Here is a 19,963-nt window from a genome sequence, read left to right as displayed (position 1 = left end):
AAAATAGCAATAGAGTTTTCTCTAGAGAAAGTCATTTGCTGTGAGAAAGCAATACCATATGATGCATGAAAATCAGAACATTGCAAGCTATTTTTGTTATTTGGCTTTCACTGATCTCTTGATGAATAAAAAATCCATAGTGAACAAATAAATGATACTGATGATGAACTTAGCAACTTATTCTATTCAATTCTAAAAGTCCCTTATTAAAATATAGTCAACCTATCCCTCATCTGCTCTTTTGTGTATTGGTAATATTAGCCACATTTTGATTTTTTTTTTGTTTGTATGTACTTACTACATGAGCAATAGGAGATTTGGAAATGGATCAGAACCAGATACATAGTTCCCCAGCAGGGGTGTCATTTGAACAGCTACACCTGAGACCTCTTGAGAGTTTTGAGAATTTCTCCTTAATAACCATTTCAGATATTAGCATATCCCATAGTATAAGACTAATTTTGCCAGACAACATGAAACTTGTCTGGTTCACTTGCTCACCTATTCCCAGTCTCACACCTCACTTGTGCCTCAGACAGTGCTTTACATTTCTCAGTACCTGCAATACACCATCAGTGCTTGTAGAATACATGATTTAAAAGTCTATGGCCAAGGTCTTCTGGACATTGGACATTTTCTTCCTATGTCATGTATATTTAAACTATTTGTGCATTAGTTTCACCTTGAAGCAGTTAAGACTTTGTTGTGGAGATACTGGAAATTCAAGGTCGGATGGGTACATTAAACTTCCTGACTCCTACCTGTCATGTACTTTAAGTGAGCCATGAAAACTACCTAGAACAGCTGTCATTTTGATGTGTTCTGATTCTTCTGGGAAGTAAGGTTTCCACTGAGTAAAATTATAGACTCTGGAAAAATCAAAACAGTGATCCATCTACCCAGAGGACCTGGACTGTGACGTTTTTAGCTCATTTCATATGAGCATAGGGAGACTTTAAACTTAAATGAGAGTTTGGCTACTACGCTATGAAACCATTTCACAGCACAACTCCAGATAAATGTCATTTTGTGGTGACTTTGCCAGATTATTAGGTTATTAACTGTATCAGTAGAATAAAATTTGAACTTATTTTCAAAAAGGTTCTGTCTTAGCTGTAAACTTACCTGTAGAGCATTACATAATTTGTAGTTATAGAGTAATAGTAATGATGATGATCATTTTGTGGGGTTATCATAATGATTATGTGAGTTTTTAAACCGTAGAGCTCTATATAAAAATATTTATTAGTGTATCTTTTTGATCTTTTATACCAAAAGCAAAAATCTCTTATGTTTACATGTCTAATTAGGGAAGTATTTGGTAGTAAAGCAGAATTGAGGCCCCTAAAGATTTTGAAATCAACACCGTAAGGTTCTAGTATGTTTAGTTGTAAGTTGTTTGTGGTTAAAAACATGGACATTGTTGTTAGAATGACTAGGATTTGATCCCAGTTCTATAATCATGATCTTGAACAAGGGCTGTATTTCCTCTTCTATACAATAAAGGTGATGGTAGATAATCCTTGTAGAATGCATGATTTAAAAGTAAGCATTGGGGCTTCCCTTGTGGCGCAGTGGTTGAGAGTCTGCCTGCCGATGCAGGGGACGTGGGTTCGTGTCCCGGTCCGGGAAGATCCCACATGCCGCAGAGCGGCTGGGCCCGTGAGCCATGGCCGCTGAGCCTGCGCGTCCGGAGCCTGGGCTCCGCAACGGGAGAGGCCACAACAGTGAGAGGCCCACGTACCGCAAAAAAAAAAAAAAAAAGGAAGCATTAACTTGCTACATTGAAGTATTGAAGTGCTTATCAGACTACTCAATGAATTTTGAATAATTATTATAAAAATATTGTTTATTTCTTTTAAATCCCTACTGCTGAAAATCAAGTAACATTTAGTGGTTACACACATGCACACAAATGCTTTAGCATATGAATACACAGATCAAGTGATCATTTGACTTGGTAAGTTCAGTTCAACAACCAAACAATATTTTTATTTGTGCTCTAGTGTTAACTTGTGTGCGACATCTTCAGAAGACTATTTTCTGTTTTTTTTTTTAATCTAGTATAATATGATAGTCATCAACTTGTCTTTTGATAGCATGAGTGTTCATTATGAAATGGTTATAAATTGCTAGGCAGAATGAACAGCTGTGAGAAATAATAAATGATTTTGTTATCACAACAACTAGAATGTTAGCTGGCATATTTAAAATTATATAGAAGCGGCATTATTACACAAAATAGTGGAAAAGGTCCTAAAATACACTATTTGATTCCTATGTGGGTCAATTAAATAACCCTATTAATTCAACCTCAGAAATATGTGACTGACTCTGCAATTCAATAAAGATCTGTTAAGAAACACCATGTATTGTTTTTCAGTAATGCAGCTTATAAGAAAATGTCCTTTTGTAAGAAACATAGACCCTTGTTTTTATTTAGTTCCTTTGAGCTTATGCCAAATCTTCACCAGAATTTTCTTGAAAATCTTTACTGTGCTTAACTATATGGAGATAGAGTTTTTAAAATACATGTTGATGTTTTTCATATTTGAAAGATGGGGAGAATGATGGAAAATAACAGAGGAAATGATGTTTCAAATCTGTTTTTTAGCATAGTATACTACAAAAAGTACTACAATCAATACATGGGGTATTGAATTACTCAGGGAAGCATTCATTAAGAAAGACCACTTTGAATACTTAAGGTAATTCATGTCTGCCATGTTATTATTTGCATTTGTAACCAACAGAATGAGAAACATGTGATCATCTCTAACTGAAATATTCTGTCAGGAGTATTAGTCTAGAATGGCATTTGTACTAAAATCCAATATCCAAACTTGCTATGCAGTTGAAATATTAATAATAGCAGCCATTTTAGGAAGCAACCTAGGCATTTTAATAAGTATTCTGTGTGCATTACTACTTTAATCTTCATGAAATTCTTAGGAGCTACAATATCCCTATTTTATAGATGAAGAAACTGAGATTCGTAGCAATTAGGTTACCTCTTGTGGTAATACAGCAAGTTAAGAGTTCAAATATGTTTTTCTAATTCTAAAACTTGAGTTCTGACCACTATGACATGTTGATTTCTCTTATAACCAGAGTCATTAGGGCCAGATGTCTTTTGGTGGCATTTTTGTTGTTTGTTGTTGTGGCTTATTTTTTTGTCTTGCTTTTAAAGAAGAGAAATTATGTGGAAGGAGACAGAAAATCCTTGGTTCAACTGAATTAATATAAATTGTTGGTATTTGTGGCCCATTTTTACCAAACACCTTACAATTTCATTTTGTACCCTTTAGTGAACAAACATGTACACACCAGTACATATATATATATATATATATATATATATATATATATATATACATGCACATGCAAACACACATATACATACACATACACTTGAATAATTCCAGTTACTTAAGAGTAACTAAAACTCTTCAAGTAAATCTCTGTGCTTGGTTTTGTCTGTATCTTACATGTGTAATCACTGCAGACCCTACTTTGAGTTTTTTCTCTTCATTGCTTATATGAATATGGTCACTTGGTAAAAGGAAAGAAACTTGTCTCTAGTATATCACCTGCATATAATATTTAAAAGATGACATATATGTTCTCACTTATCTTGTCCATTTTGAACAACACAAGAGAACCTTAAATGGGGGAATAATGAATCGTAATTATATAGAGTTTGGCTTCGTGATATTGATATTTTTAGACAATATCACAATGACTTCAGCACCTCAGCAATGTTATAAAGACCCAATACCTCTAGTCTTTACAGCTTTCCTGGGAATTAGCTTAAAATAAGAGAAACCAACTTGTCTGATTCTGGAGCAGCTAAGTACAGAATATGCTCAAGATTACAGTTCACTGTAGGAGACTTCAGGGGAGGGTAAGTAACTACATTGTGGATGAGATCTAGCATGACAAGAACCAGCAAAGGGACAGAATAAACACAGACAGAATTAGCAGCTTTACCAAAATAAGCAGACAGCAAAGACACAGCAGATGCTGCCCCAGGGAGCCAGACACAGGAGAAACATAAATCCAAGGTAAGATCTCAGGGCAGGAACATCTTGCTGAAGGGAACAGAGTCCTATATGGATCAAGGAGACAGTATCAGAACAGTTTCCTCATTTCCTTCTGGGTTGTTTTATGTTCTCTGTGGGGCAGGAAACAGGGGATACAACTGGGAAAAATAAATTGGCCATACTCTACTGGAATGCAGGGAAAAGAATTAGCAGCAATTTCTGTTGACAAAATTCTGACAAACAGCTCTGCTCTATGTCTGCTTGGAAGTTTAAACTTTCATGGTCCTTTTGGATGAAATAAGAACTTTGCACCCATCCTGGGAACTGTTAAAGCCTGTTTCAATTTTCATCTTGATTTTCCCTCCCGTTTCCTTCCCGTTTTACCTATGCTAAAACAAAGGTAATTTTACAAGTTATCTTCTCCTGCAAACAACTAAAATACAAATCATTTTTTTATTGATTCCTGAAATTCCACAATTTATATGTTACTAACTTTTGACCAACTTTGTCATTTCTTTTTGTCTTTAACACTGCAAATGAACTTTGAATGGGAGCATTCTACCTACGTAACATCTGAATCTGAGTCTACCTTGTTTATTTTCTGAGAGACTTGAGATTTGATCCGATCTGAAACCTCAGGTTCCTTAAGGGGAGTGGAGACACTGAAAGGGGGGAGGGTACAGAGAGGAGAAAAGGGTACCCATAGATAAGTGCAATTTCAATTTACAGTTTAGCAGTAGCAATTTAATTTGGTTGTTTCTAGCCTTTAACAACACTTTTTGAAAATCAAGGAACTCATGATCTACCATGATACAAAAAAGCCTATTTTTTTCTCTCCGAGGTCATATATAAGCTTTATTTTGTATTATTTGTATAACTCACATGTTAAATTTTAAGTACATAAGAAAATTATGCTAATATGAGGGAGACATTCATTAAGAAGTGTTTGAGGTTATTAACAAAATGCAATATCTTAAGGAAACCAATTCCACACCCCATCAATCAAAAACAACTAGCTGTAAATGGACAATTTGGGTGTTTAAAAAAATATATTTTAGTGTATCCACATAAATGCAATTTCCTTGCTAAAAAATTAAATGGCAGTAGCTACCAAAGAAATATGAAGATTTCTATTTGCCATGCAAACATTCGAAACAAATTTCAGACTGAATATTCTCCTATTAAGAGGTCAAGGTTAGTTTAAAAAACTGTTAACTTAATGGGGCCCAGTTTTCTCAGGTGTAAATTGATGGGTGTGGAATGAGTCTCTTCCAGTTTGAAAAGTCAATTAATTTATTTATCATGAAGTCGTTGCACCAGTACTTTTATGAACATTTGTTGTCATTCAAAGTAAGATAAATTTTACTTAATTGTAAGCATCAGAAAGGTTTTTGAAAACTTTTCAGCTTAAGCATACTTGACTGAACTAACAATTCTATTAGAATTCACATTTAAAATAATGCAAACAGAAAAGTAATTTTTCATGTCTTATCAGTACTACATATATACCAAAAAATAATTAATAACAGTTGTTGTAATATTTGAAATTTTACGACTAGAATTTGACCCAGCATTTCCAGTTTTAGAGATATAGCCTGTGGATATATCAACACACATATACAAGGTTGTTTAATGCACCTGTGTGTGTTAAAAGTCTATATCTATTAAAATAGAATAAAATATCTATTAAAATGGAATGTTTAAGGGTATAATGAGATAGATCTATGAAAGCAGGGTGTGCTAATGTAGACAAACCTCCACGACACATTACTAAGTAAGAAGTGTAAGGTGAAAAGTCATATTTACATTGCAATCCCATTTATGTAGATAAAATGATGTGAAAAGGATGTATACACACACACACACACACACACACACAAACACACACCAGATATATGCCTATATGCTGGCACCTACATAACAATATAGGAAAATCTATGCACCTAAATGTGTTTCCCTAAGTTGACACAGGTTGCTTTTGGGGAAAGAATAGAACTGTTTGTTCTTCAAAGGTTGTTAAGGGTCTAAACAAACATTGAGCCTTACTTAGGTTTAAAGGCCAGTGCAACCTTTAGAACAGAGTCAGAGAATGAAGGAAAAAGAAAATTGAATTATACATCAGTTTATAGATACAAAACTCTGAAATAAAATTGTATTTGACCCAAACTGGAAATGTGATAAAAATAATATTCCATTTCAAGAAAAGATTTCCACAGGAAAAAAAATGATAATTGAACCTGACAAAAATTGTCAGTATAATCAAACACATTAATAGTCTAAAAGAAAATAGTCTAAAAGAGTCTAAAAGAAAAGAATAAAGTGATGATCTCAGATGCATAAATAACAGTTAAAATGGTTGATAAAAAGTAGCCACTATTTATGTTTTTAAAAAACCTCATAAAAAATAGTAGTGAAAGGGTACAGAATTCTTTGTGGAAAGCAAGAAGTTATGCATTTATAATGTTACTGTGCAGAAGCCCAACAACCAAGAACCAAAATTTAGTAAAATTAGACACAAGAAGCAAGAAGAACTACAATCCTGCAGGCTGTGGAACAAAAACCACATTCACAGAAAGAGAGACAAGATGAAAAGGCAGAGGGCTATGTACCAGATGAAGGACCAAGATAAAACTCCAGCAAAAAAACTAAATGAAATGGAGATAGGCAATCTTCCAGAAAAAGAATTCAGAATAATGATAGTGAAGGTGATCCAGGACCTCAGAAAAAGAATGGAGGCAAAGATCAAGAAGATGCAAGGAATGTTGAACAAATACCTAGAAGAATTAAAGAACAAACAAGAGAGAGATGAACAATACACTAACTGAAATGAAAACTACACCAGAAAGAGTCAATAGCAGAATAACTGAGGCAGAAGAACGGATAAGTGACCTGGAAGACAGAATGGTGGACTTCACTGCTGTGGAACAAAATAAAGAAAAAAGAATGAAAAGAAATGAAGACAGCCTAAGGGACCTCCCGGACAACATTAAATGCAAAAACCTTCGCATTATAGGAGTCCCAGAAGGAGGAGAGAGAGAGAAAGGACCTGAGAAAATATTGGAAGAGATTATAGTTGAAAATTTCCCTAACATGGGAAAGGAAATAGCCACCCAACTCCAGGAAGCCCAGAGCATCCCATACAGGATAAACCCAAGGAGAAACATGCCAAGACACATAGTAATCACATTGGCAAAAATTAAAGGCAAAGAAAAATTATTGAAAGCAGCAAGGGAAAAACAACGAATAACATACAAGGGAACTCCCATAAGGTTAACAGCTGATTTCTCAGCAGAAACTCTACAAGCCAGAAGGGAGTGACATGATGAAGTGATGAAAGGGAAGAAACTACAACCAAGATTACTCTGCCTGGCAAGGTTTTCATTCAGATTTGATGGAGAAATCAAAAGCTTTAGAGACAAGCAAAACCTAAGAGAACTCAGCACCACCAAACTAGCTCTATAACAAATGCTAAAGGAACTTCTCTAAGTGGGAAACAAGAGAAGAAAAGGACCTACAAAAACAAACCCAAAACAATTAAGAAAATGGTCATAGGAACATACATATCGATAACTACCTTAAATGTGAATGGATTAAATGCTCCAACCAAAGACACAGGCTTGTTGAATGGATACAAAAACAAGACCCATCTATATGTTTTCTACAAGAGACCCACTTCAGACTTAGGGCCCATACAGACTGAAAGTGAGGGGATGGAAAAAGATATTCCATGCAAATGGAAACCAAAAGAAAGCTGGAGTAGCAATACTCATATCAGATAAAATAGACTTTAAAATAAAGAATGTTACAAGAGACAAGGAAGGACACTACGTAATGATGAAGGGATCAATTCAAGATGAAGATATAACAATTATAAATATATATGCACCCAACATAGGAGCACCTCAATACATAAGGCAACTGCTAACAGCTCTAAAAGAGAAAATCGAGAGTAACACAATAATAGTGGGAGACTTTAACACCTCACTTACACCACTGGACAGATCATCCAAACAGAAAATTAATAAGGAAACACAAGCTTTAAATGACACAATAGACCAGATAGATTTAATTGATATTTATAGGACATTCCATCCAAAAACCTCAGATTATACTTTCTTCTCAAGTGTTCATGGAACATTCTCCAAGATAGATCACATCTTGAGTCACAAATCAAGCCTCAGTAAATTTAAGAAAATTGAAATCATATCAAGCATCTTTTCTGACCACAACGCTATGAGATTAGAAATCAATTACAGGGAAAAAACATAAAACACACAAATACAAGGAGGCTAAACAATACGTTACTAAATAACCAAGAGATCACTGAAGAAATCAAAGAGGAAATCAAAAAATACCTAGAGACAAATGACAATGAAAACACGACGATCCAAAACCTATGGGATGTAGCAAAAACAGTCTATGAGGGAAGTTTATAGCTATACAAGTCTACCTCAAGAAACAAGAGAAATCTCAAATAAACAATCTAATGTTACACCTGAAGGAAGTAGAGGAAGAAGAACAAACAAAACCCAAGTTAGCAGAAGGAAAGAAATCGTAAAATCAGAGCAGAAATAAATGAAATAGAAACAAAGAAAACAATAGCAAAGATCAATAAAGCTAAAAGAAGGTTCTTTGAGAAGATAAACAAAATTGATAAACCTTTAGCCACACTCATCAAGGAAAAGAGGGAGAGGACTCAAATCAATAAAGTTAGAAATGAAAAAGGAGAAGTTACAACAGACAACACAGAAATACTAAGATCCTAAGAGACTACTACAAGCAACTGTATGCCAATAAAATGGACAACCTGGAAGAAATGGACAAATTCTTAGAAAGGTATAATCTTCCAAGACTGAACCAGGAAGAAATAGAAAATATGAACAGACCAATCACAAGTAATGAAATTGAAACTGTGATTAAAAATCTTCCAACAAACAAAAGTCCAGGACCAGATGACTTCACAGGTGAATTCTATCAAACATTTAGAGAAGAGCTAACACCTATCCTTCTCAAACTCTTCCAAAAAATTGCAGAAGAAGGAAAACTCCAAAATTCATTCTATGAGGCCACCATCACCCTGATACCAAAACCAGACAAAGATACTACAAAAAAAGAAAATTACAGACCAATATTACTGTTGAATATAGATGCAAAAATCCTCAACAAAATACTAGCAAACAGAATCCAACAGCACATTAAAAGGATCATACAGCATGATCAAGTGGGATTTATCCCAGAGATGTAAGGATTTTTCAATATATGCAAATCAATCATTGTGATACACCATATTAACAAATTGAAGAAGAAAAACCATATGATCATCTCAATAAATGCAGAAAAAGCTTTTGACAAAATTCAACACCCATTTATTATAAAAACTCTCCAGAAAGTGGGCATAGAGGGAACCTACTTCAACATAATAAAGGCAATATACAACAAACCCACAGCAAACATCATTCTAAATGGTGAAAAAGTGACGCCATTTCCTCTAAGATCAGGAACAAAACAAGGATGTCCACTCTCACCACTATTATTCAACATAGTTTTGGAAGTCCTAGCCACAGCAATCAGAGAAGAAAAAGGAATACAAATTGGAAAAGAAGTAAAACTATCACTGTTTGCAGATGACATGATACTATACATAGAGAATCCTAAAGATGCCACCAGAAAACTACTAGAGCTAATTAATGAATTTGGTAAAGTTGCAGGATACAAAATTAATGCACAGAAATCTCTTGCATTCCTATAGACTAATGATGAAAAATATGAAAGAGAAATTAAGGAAACACTCCCAGTTACCACTGCAATGAAAAGAATAAAATACCTAGGAATAAACCTACCTAGGTAGACAAAAGACCTGTATGCAGAAAACTGTAAGACACTGATGAAAGAAATTAAAGATGATACCAACAGGTGGAGAGATATACCATGTTCTTGGATTGGAAGAATCAATATTGTGAAAATGACTATACTACCCAAAGCAATCTACAGATTCAATGCAATCCCTATCAAATTACCAATGGCATTTTTTACAGAGCTAGAACAAAAAATGTTAAAATTTGTATGGAGACACAAAAGACCCCGAATAGCCAAAGCAGTCTTGAGGGAAAAAAACAGAGCTGGAGGAATCAGACTCCCGGACTTCAGACTATACTACAAAGCTACAAAGCTACAAAGTAATCTAGACAATATGGTACTGGCACAAAAACAGAACTATCGATCAACAGAACAAGATAGAAAGCCCAGAGATAAACCCACGCACCTCTGGTCAACTAATCTATGACAAAGGAGGCAAGGATATACAATGGAGAAAAGACAGTCTCTTCAATAAGTGGTGCTGGGAAAACTGGACAGCTACATGTAAAAGAATGAAATTAGAACACTCCCTAACACCATACACAAAAATAAACTCAAAATGGATTAGAGACCTAAATGTAAGACTGAGCACTATCAAACTCTTAGAGGAAAGCTTAGGAAGAACACTCTTTGACATAAATCACAGCAAGATATTTTTTGATCTACCTCCAAGAGTAATGGAAATAAAAATAAACAAATGGCACCTAATGTAACTTCAAAGCTTTTGCACAGCAAAGGAAACCATAAACAAGACCAAAAGACAACCCTCAGAATGGGAGAAAATATTTGCAAATGAATCATTGGACAAAGGATTAATCTCCATAATATATAAACAGCTCATGCAGCTCAATATTAAAAAAACAAACAGCCCAATCCAAAATTGGGCAGAAGACCTAAATAGACATCTCTCCAAAGAGGACATACAGATGGCCAAGTAGCACATGAAAAGCTGCTCAACATCACTAATTATTAGAGAAATGCAAATCAAAACTACAGTGAGGTATCACGTCACACCAGTTAGAATGGGCATCATCGGAAAATGTACAAGCAATAAATGCTGGAGAGGGTGTTGTTGGGAGTGTAAATTGATACAGCCACTATGGAGAACAGTATGGAAGTTCCTTAAGGAACTAACAATAGAATTACCATATGACCCAGCAATCCCACTACTGGGCATGTACCCAGAGAAAACCATTATTCAAAAAGACACATTCACCCCAATGTTCATTGCAGCACTATTTACAATAGCCAGGTCATGGAAGCAACCTAAATGCCCATTGACAGACGAATGGATAAAGAAGATGTGGTACATATGTACAAGGGAATATTACTCAGCCATAAAAAGTAACGAAATTGGGTCATTTGTAGAGACGTGGATGCTTGTAGAGACTGTCATACAGAGTGAAGTAAGTCAGAAAGAGAAAAACAAATATTGCATATTAACGCATATATGTGGAACCTAGATAATGGTACAGATTAACCGGTTTGCAGAGCAGAAATTGAGACACAGAAGTAGAGGAAAAACGTATGGACACCAAGGGGGGAAAGCAGGTGGGGGTGGTGGTGGTGGTGTGATGAATTAGGCAATTGAGATTGACATGTATACACTGATATGTATAAAATGAATGACTAATAAGAAAATAAATAAATAAAAAACATTTAAAAAATTTATGTAAAATTAGCAAAATAGACAAGCATGAAAGAGACTTATTCCCTAAGACGTTTTATGTGAAAATGCCACACACACAAACAACAGCAGTAATGTTTTTCAAGGCTATATGCATCTATTTGTATGTCAGGTGTTTCAAAGGGCATAAAATAAGTATATTAGAGTCCAGTGGATGGTAGGGGAATAACACTGAGAGCATGGGTTGTTGGAGTCAAATAAGAAAATAAACAAAACAAAACGAAAAGGAACTCTGCCTTGACCAGTGATGATATAATGTTATGAGGTGACAAGTATGATCAAAGAGATTCTCTATACTATTCTACAATACATAAGGTAAAAATGTAGCATATATCCTGTACCCGGCCTATGCCTCCAGCAAAATCTGTGAAAGCTTTCTTTTTTTGGACTAGATGTGGCAAGAGTTGGAAAGCAAGGACACAGCGCAGGGCATGCACATACGCCTACGTTCCTGTTGGACCACTTACCACTTCTGAGACTGCAAGCAAATCACATAGCCGTACTACATCTTAGATTTCTTAGTCTGAAAAATAAGACAATAATATTTACTTCTCTGGGTTTTGTGCAGATTCGATGACCAAGGAATATTATGAAAGTCTGGCATGTAGTAAGTGTTTTAACAAATAGTACTCAGCCATAAAAAAGAATGAAATACTGCCATTTGAAATGAATACCAATTGAATGAAATACTGTCCAGCAACATGGATGGACATAGAGATTATCATACTAAGTGAAGTAAGCCAGACAGAGAAAGACAAATATTATATGATATCACTTACATGTGGAATCTAAAAAAAAAAAAAGGATACAGATGAACTTATTTACAAAACAGAAAGAGACTCACAGACATAGAAAAAAACTTATGGTTATCAAAGGGGAGGGAATAAATTAGGAGGTTGGGATTAACATAGACACACTACTATATATAAAATAGAGAGTCAACAAGGACCTACGGTATAGCCAGGGAATTATTCTCATTATTTTGTAATAACCTATAAGGGAAAAGAATCTGAAAAAGAATATATATGTATGTGTGTGTGTGTGTTGTGTGTGTGTGCGTGTGTGTGTGTGTGTGTGTGTGTGTGTATAACTGAATCACCGTGCTGTATACCTGAAACTATCACAACATTGTAAATCAACTATACTTTAATTTTTAAAAATTCAATTAACTTAAAAAAGAAAATATTCTCTTTCCTCTAACTCCACAACTTCCTAGTGATTTCATAGTTAATATACATCCTGTTGGAAGGAGTTCTTAGGAAAGACTGTACCTACTCTGTAAATTGTTAATTCCCTTTATACTTACTGAAATCTTCCATTCTTCAGCCCTAGCTCTAAACAGTAAAACCTGTGATAAAGCTACTTAGGATGACTAAGGAGCCCATCAAAAAGAGGAGGAAAAAGCAGAAATACTATAAGTGAAGAACTGCACATTAGCTTGTTCAGTCTGCATAACCTCATAACTAATGTTTGATGAAACCATTAGTTCTGTCATAAAAGAAGACTGATAAATGTTGATGCAACTTCATTTTAGCCTTGCAGACTTAGTGAGTATATTATTCTCTATATATTTGTTATAATTAACGATGGTACTTGCTCTTTTCTTCCATAATTGGAGCATTTATTGAGGGATTTCCCACTGTTTGACTGATGCACTTATCCTCTATACCTTTTCCCTGCTGTGTCCCCACAGTTATGATGCTCAAAATTTATAGAGTTTAAATTCTTCTTGCTGCTGTTTTACATTTGTACTTACTGTTTATTCATAGGATAAAGATAACAGAGTTCTGTGTTAGAGGGAGCTTTTATATAGACAATTAGCAATGCTGAGAACAACCACTTATCTTTTGGTAATGTTGATGAATTCCAACAAGGCATACGTAATATTGCTTAACATCACAAATGGGCCTCCTTTATAAGGAGTGTTGACTGCATGATAACAATTGAAGGAATGTTTCATCAGGAGGCAGTTCAAAGTTTATGAGGCTTGGGTTATGTGCATATTCCATGACAGTCTGTTTGTTAATCAATCAGAATATTGAATTCCCCTGTTGGGACTCTGGTGGGTATTTTGGATTTAGAATGTGTAGCATAGAACAGACCTGGACCTAGATCCTCTCTTTTTTTTTTTTTTTATTCACTGCCAGGACTAAGTGAAACTTAAGATTTGTTTAGGCTGGACTCTTACTGTTACAACGTAACATGGTACCTGGTGTGTCTTAGGAAATAGAGGTGTCATGCAAACAGTTGTCATGAGTTTATGTTCTCCTTCAATGCCTGATGAGAAAATGTGCTGTCAGTTAAAGAACTGCAGTGGGAATAATGGTCATTCAAGAAGTCTTCAAACCTAGGCTACAGGTATTTAATTTAAAAGCAAACCGTCTGTTTGAAGAGTTAGTGTGTCCTTCTGAAAAGAAATATCATTAAAGCAGAGTGATAAAGCATAGTTAGTGACTTAGGGGTTTTAAAATCATTTTCCTTTAAAAGTTAATTGAAGAACAATTGTTGAATCTCCGTGCTTAACATCAGGTCCTTTTACAATGTTTTACTAGGAACAGACAGTTTGTTATCATTCCACCTGAGGGCAGGCAGGAAAAATAAAGCTGCGTTTAATTCACACCATTCCCTTTTGCTTTGTTAGATCTGATGAGAGGCTTGTCAGCTATTCAGGTTTCACTTGTCAATATAAAGTGGCACTTCTGGACTACTGACCAATCTCAGGGTGTTGTTTGGTTGGTCGGTGAGTTGGTTGTTTGATTGGTTTTGCTTTTCTTCCCCCACTGTTTACCTATGACTTAATTGTAAACTTGTAAACACAGATGAATATGGAAGAATTTCAAATGCCTTAAGTTTCTTGTTTTTATAACAGTGATGCTTTATTTTTATTTTTTAAAATAAAAAATTGTTTTAAGTTTCTTTCAGGGCCCTTCTTTTTCCTGGTTACTATAGGTAACTGGATATGATTTTTTTTAAAGTCACATTTGATTTATAATCTAGTACTATTAAAGTTAGAAGGACCCTAGACATTAGTCAAAGTCTTACATTTTACAAATGAGTAATCAAATCAGACTCCCAGAGGAAGGAAATGACTTACCTGGGGCACTACAGCTGCCTAGTGGCAGGTCGACATCTAGAATCTGGTCTCTTGACTTGCCGAAGAATTCTTTTTCCTCTCCATCAACCCCCTTTGCTCTATTCCCAACTTATACAGTGACATTTGAGCAGATCCTAACAACAAGCCCTTGGTGTGGACGTCATTTCCCGAACTTGCTGGTTGATGACTTCAAGTGTTTGACAATGCATATGACAATATAATTTATCCTGTGACTGCACAGATGACATCCTGCGAATACTACTTGATGCCTCCATAAAATCATCCCTGAAAGGATTGTACCTGTCTCTGGATCCACGGCTTCCATAGTCTTCCTTTGAAATATACCTAAAAATGTCTTTCTCACTGTTAAAGACAAATGCCAGATATGGTAACACAGTTACAATTGCTAATTATAATGTCGGTGTGATCCTTTATTTTCTCTCATCACTGTGCTTATCTATATATCCTGTTTTGCTCTTCTAGGTTTGTGTGCTGGAGAGGCAAATATTTGACTTCCTTGGATATCAGTGGGCACCTATCCTGGCAAATTTTGTACATATTATTATCGTCATTCTTGGTTTATTTGGAACTATTCAATATAGACCTCGTTACATAACAGGAGTAAGTACCCTCCCTGCTTTTCATTATTGAAATAGAGAAAAATATGCAAACTACAAATGTCTTGAAAATTTTTATGTATATCCTTTGCTTAAAGCACCATGTGTTTGTTTATATAGTTTCAGATTATATCTACAGTAATTAAAAATGTCAAGCTTAAAACACTTGGCAGTGAATGGAATCAGATTGTATTTTCGTAGATTGTACTTTCAGCCAATATTCTCTTATAATTACAAGCAGGACAGTGCCCCTATATGTATGAATTGTAAAGTCATGGTTTCTGATTTAACAGATTTTAATGGGACTTCTTCCCATTTTAGATAATTATATTTTATAAATTGAATAAAGGTAGTTTAAAATCAATACAAATGAACATATAGTATTGATGGGAAAATGTTAATACGTATTAGGGTTAATATTTGACATACTTGAAAGCCAGAATAGTCTGGAACATGGTCTCTGTGTTCTCCATAATTCTCTTTTTGGCTCAGAGGAAGTATTTTGCATTCCCACTCAAGTTAAACGTACTTAACATAAAAGTGAAATGCAACTGTGTTGCAGTTGCTATGGGAACCGTAACAAGATCTTTTACTCTTGTATGTGCCTCAGATCTCAGCTATAGCTCTTCATTAATGTAGATTTTTTTAGTGTCATCATTTTTTTCTATTTCTTCTGTTTTTGACAAAGCAAAAATCTATAGGCATTTATTTTAAATTATAAAACAAAAGTTTGGTAAAGGCATTTATATAAGACAGTGTAGCTAAATATCTGCCTTATTCAACACAAACCAGCAGGCCTTCTCGGGTTTCACGAAAGCCTCCTTAACATAAAAGATGCCCTCCTATGACCTGTTCACTCTCTGTCATCTGGGACCCAGATAAAGCTCATTGGCACTGAAACAGGCAATGTGGTGGCAGCTGGGATCAAGATATCCACTGTCTGGCTAAGGCTGAGTCAGAAGCCCATAGTCTTCTCTGGGAACATACCCAGAAATGAGTGTATGTCACCTCTAAGGGTGTGTTTCCCTGTAAATCTTGTAATACTTTTCACAAGATTACAAGTAGGATGTGTTCTGTTGCAGAGTGAAGTTTCTCAATGCATAAGATATGATAGTAGTGTTTACTTTCTTTTATAAATTGTAATTTGATCCAATATAAGGAAGGTGGTACAGTGCTTGGGAGTGGGTTTTCTGACGTCATAATTCCAGAGTTGAAATCTTTCATCTACCAATTTCTGTGTGACTTTGGACAGCATAACCTGACCAATCCTTAGATTTTTTACATTAAAAATGAAAGCAATAGTTATAGTGACTCATATGCTTCAATTGATATATTATAAGCCATCATGTGAAAGATTCTCAATTTAACTTTCCTCTTTCATTAGACTTTGAGGCTTCTCCATGATTTTATTCTAATAAATAGTGTTGCTCTGGGTATCACCATATAAATATGTCATCTCTTTTTTGTGATAAAGTTCCTGGAATGAAAATCTAGGTGTGGATCAAAATGTTTGAACAGTTTAAAAGGTTTTTTGTGTTTGTTTTTGGTTTTTTTTTTTTTTTTTTTTTTTTTTTTGAGGAGTAAGTGGGATAGTCTATAAATGATCTCGGCACAATGCTTGGTATTTAAAAAGTGCTCAGTAAATGTTAGCTATAATAATTTTATGCTTATTATCATTTGAAAATAATACTGAACTGTATATACTAGAAATAGGCTGATAGGCAATTTAAAATAGAGCATGGTGTTGTAAGCTATTGGTTGAACTCTTTCCGCCACTTTTATTTTAAGCTACTACAACTCTTAAATTTTTTTGTGTGATATTTCTGTGTACCAAATTATAATTCCGTCTTGAAACCACTAGGTGGCATTCTATGCGGGGCAGGGGGCGGCTCCGTGGAGCTCTGGTTCTTTATGCCTCAGTGCAGAAAGAATTCAGCGAGAGGCAAATTGATAGATAAGAAGTGATTTATTAGAATGGGAGACTTGTGAAGCTTACAAGCAAGCGGGCGAGAGGGTGCCATGCCACGAACTTACTGGGCTACAGTTTTATAATCAAAGGAAAAGTGGGTAGGGAGAGAAGACCACCTTCTTCCTCATTCTTGAGTAGATGGCAAGCTTCTATCATCAGCTCCTCGTCCATGTTGTGTGGGGGAGTTTTCTTGTCCCTACCTGGTCAAGCCAGGACTGTCGGTGGTGCAATGGAAATGAGCAAAAAAGGTGGCAACATATGCTAAAAATGGTAAATCATCTCACGTTTTAGTATAATGTGACCTTTTCTTTATATTTTTGTTTTTAGTGTGTGCAGAGGAGTGTGTCCTAGGAATCATTAACCTACTAAGCTCCTTGGGCAGGATGTGGGTCTCATGCCATCATTGTTTATTGTTTGGGGGCATGTCTCATGCTTCTGTTGCATGGTTTTGTTGCTAAACAAGCCTCCATGGTTTTGTGGTTAAGCAAACCTGCTTTCTTGAATGATCATTAACTTATGGGGGTCTCCCATACTTTTTTTCTCTACTTTTCTCTACTTACAATCCCCTAGTGGGATTAACTGTTTAATCACCTACTTTGTCCCTTTATTCTGTCCCTATCAATCCTCTTCAATAAAATACATACCCACTAGAGACAGTGTCCTGTGTTTTCAAGACAGGACACTCTCTCTAGTGTTACATAAGAGTTAGGATACTGTGGGACACATTTAAGATGTAGAACTTTTATATAATGGAGAGGATCTCTGAAATCTTTCTGAGGTCTTAACACTGTGTCTTAGTGCTACATCTTTGATTTGATCTTGTCTTGCAGACAGAATCCTTAATCTGTTCTTTTTCTTGAAACAGTGTCTTAACTTGGAAAATCTTTTGCCAGCTGGAGATGCTGTAAATGTGAAACTTTTATTTTCCAACCCAGAAAGTCTTGAGTTAGCAATATATCTTCTAAATTCTACTTGAAAACTGAATTGTTCTTTCTTTAGCTCATCTCTCTTATAATACCATGTTATGTATGGCTAAAAGATTACAAATAACACTGTCAACTGTTTGCTTGGATATCCCTTTAGCCAGATCCACAAGTTTATAGGTATATTTTCTATCTTCAAAATTATTTCAGGCAATAGTTAAGCTTATTGTTCCAATAATAATTATTGTGAGTCCTCTTTTCTCCAGTCCTCAAAAACAATTTCTTTACTGTTTTTCCTGTTTTCACTGATTCTTCTCACTGCCCTTCTGGTCTCCAGCTGCCACCTTGTCTCAAAATTAATGCTGTGTGTTTTAGGTTTGTGTTACAGTACCACTCAATTTCTGTTCTAGTTATCTATTTCTCTGTAATTTCTGTATAACAAACCATTTCTGTATACCAAATTCATGGAATCTAGTGGCATGATGTCATGTTGAAGGTCAAAAGTTGATTCAGGAAAATAGAGAATTTGCCATAAAAATGGAGTCAAAAATTTTGTTTGCCTAAAGATGATAAAAGAAATTTTTATTTTTTGGCTGCGTTGGGTCTTCGTTGCTGCACGCGAGCTTTCTCTGCTTGCGGCGAGTGGGGGCTCCTCTTCGTTGCAGTGCACAGGCTTCTCACTGTGGTTGCTACTCTTGTTGTGGTTGTGGAGCATGGGCTCTAGGCACCTGGGCTTCCGTAGTTGTGGCGTGTGGGCTCAGTAGTTGTGGCACGCAGTCTCTAGAGTGCAGGCTCAGTAGTTGCAGCGCATGGGTTTCGTTGCTCCATGGCATGTGGGATCTTCCTGGACCAGGGCTCGAACCCATGTCCCCTGCATTGGCAGGAGGATTCTTAACCACTGCATCACCAGGGAAGTCTGATAAAAGGAATTTTAATTAAAAGAAACTTGAATGGAATCATTGATGACAGAAATTCTGGTCAATGAAGGATCTGAGTTTAGCAGGAATCTTCCTGGTAACTGGGAGATCTGATAACTTCCTACAGTTATCAGACAAGCTGTAACTAACAACACTGTACTGCTGCAGTTAAGAAATTTCCATAGGCTCTCTGTACTCTGGAGACGTAAATATTAACAGTGAAATTTCTTTTCCTCTCCCCTAAAAATGTAAGCCTTTATGATTTCTATATTTGTCATTTTGTATTGCAATAGAAAACAATTTAGTATAAAAATAGAGATAAGCACTTTCATAATTTCACAAGTGAAACTTATTATTGATATTTTTGCACATTTCCTTCACGTATGTGCAACTGAAATGTATCTGATTATGCTACATCTCATGTATTTTTTTTATGTAATGTGACATCAATTTTGGACTTCGTATGGCTATTTCATTGTTCATTTAACCTTTTACACTATTATTATATATTATACTATGAAACATAATATATGCTGTATCTTATGGTATATTATATATTATTATACATTATACTATTTTCATGTTTTTATGATACATATTTCCCTATAATCATCTCCATAAAAAAATACCCTCATCTTCATTTCTGATTTCAGTCCTTAGGAGAAATACCTAGATATGACTAAATAATATGAACAATTTTAAGTTTTTTGTTATATAATTGATAATTACTGATCCAAAATCATTTTATTGAATTATCCTCCCACCAGTGTACAGCACAGTGTATTTCTCTGCACTCTTGCTAACCCTGAATATTATCTGTTCTCATATTTTTTAATCTACTAGGAGAAAAAGTATCA

The 19,963-nt window shown here is 35.2% G+C and overlaps 1 protein-coding gene across 2 annotated transcripts in view; it reads left to right on the top strand.

Moving 5' to 3' along the window:
- The window catches only part of NKAIN2 (sodium/potassium transporting ATPase interacting 2), a 979,230-nt gene that overhangs the window by 441,648 nt on the left and 517,619 nt on the right, over nucleotides 1–19,963 (top strand). For both annotated transcript variants that reach the window (XM_027087241.1, XM_027087234.1), the window contains exon 2: nucleotides 15,164–15,301. In XM_027087241.1, the coding sequence (XP_026943042.1) occupies nucleotides 15,164–15,301 (138 nt within the window). The remainder of the gene's footprint in view (nucleotides 1–15,163; nucleotides 15,302–19,963) is intronic.

Source organism: Aethalodelphis obliquidens, unplaced genomic scaffold, assembly GCF_003676395.1.
Source record: "Aethalodelphis obliquidens isolate GAN/ISIS:26980383/991018 unplaced genomic scaffold, ASM367639v1 scaffold3, whole genome shotgun sequence".
Classification (NCBI taxonomy): Eukaryota; Metazoa; Chordata; class Mammalia; order Artiodactyla; family Delphinidae; genus Aethalodelphis; species Aethalodelphis obliquidens.
The sequence above is the reverse complement of the archived record's forward strand: the minus strand, read 5'-3'. Positions and strand labels throughout refer to the sequence as shown.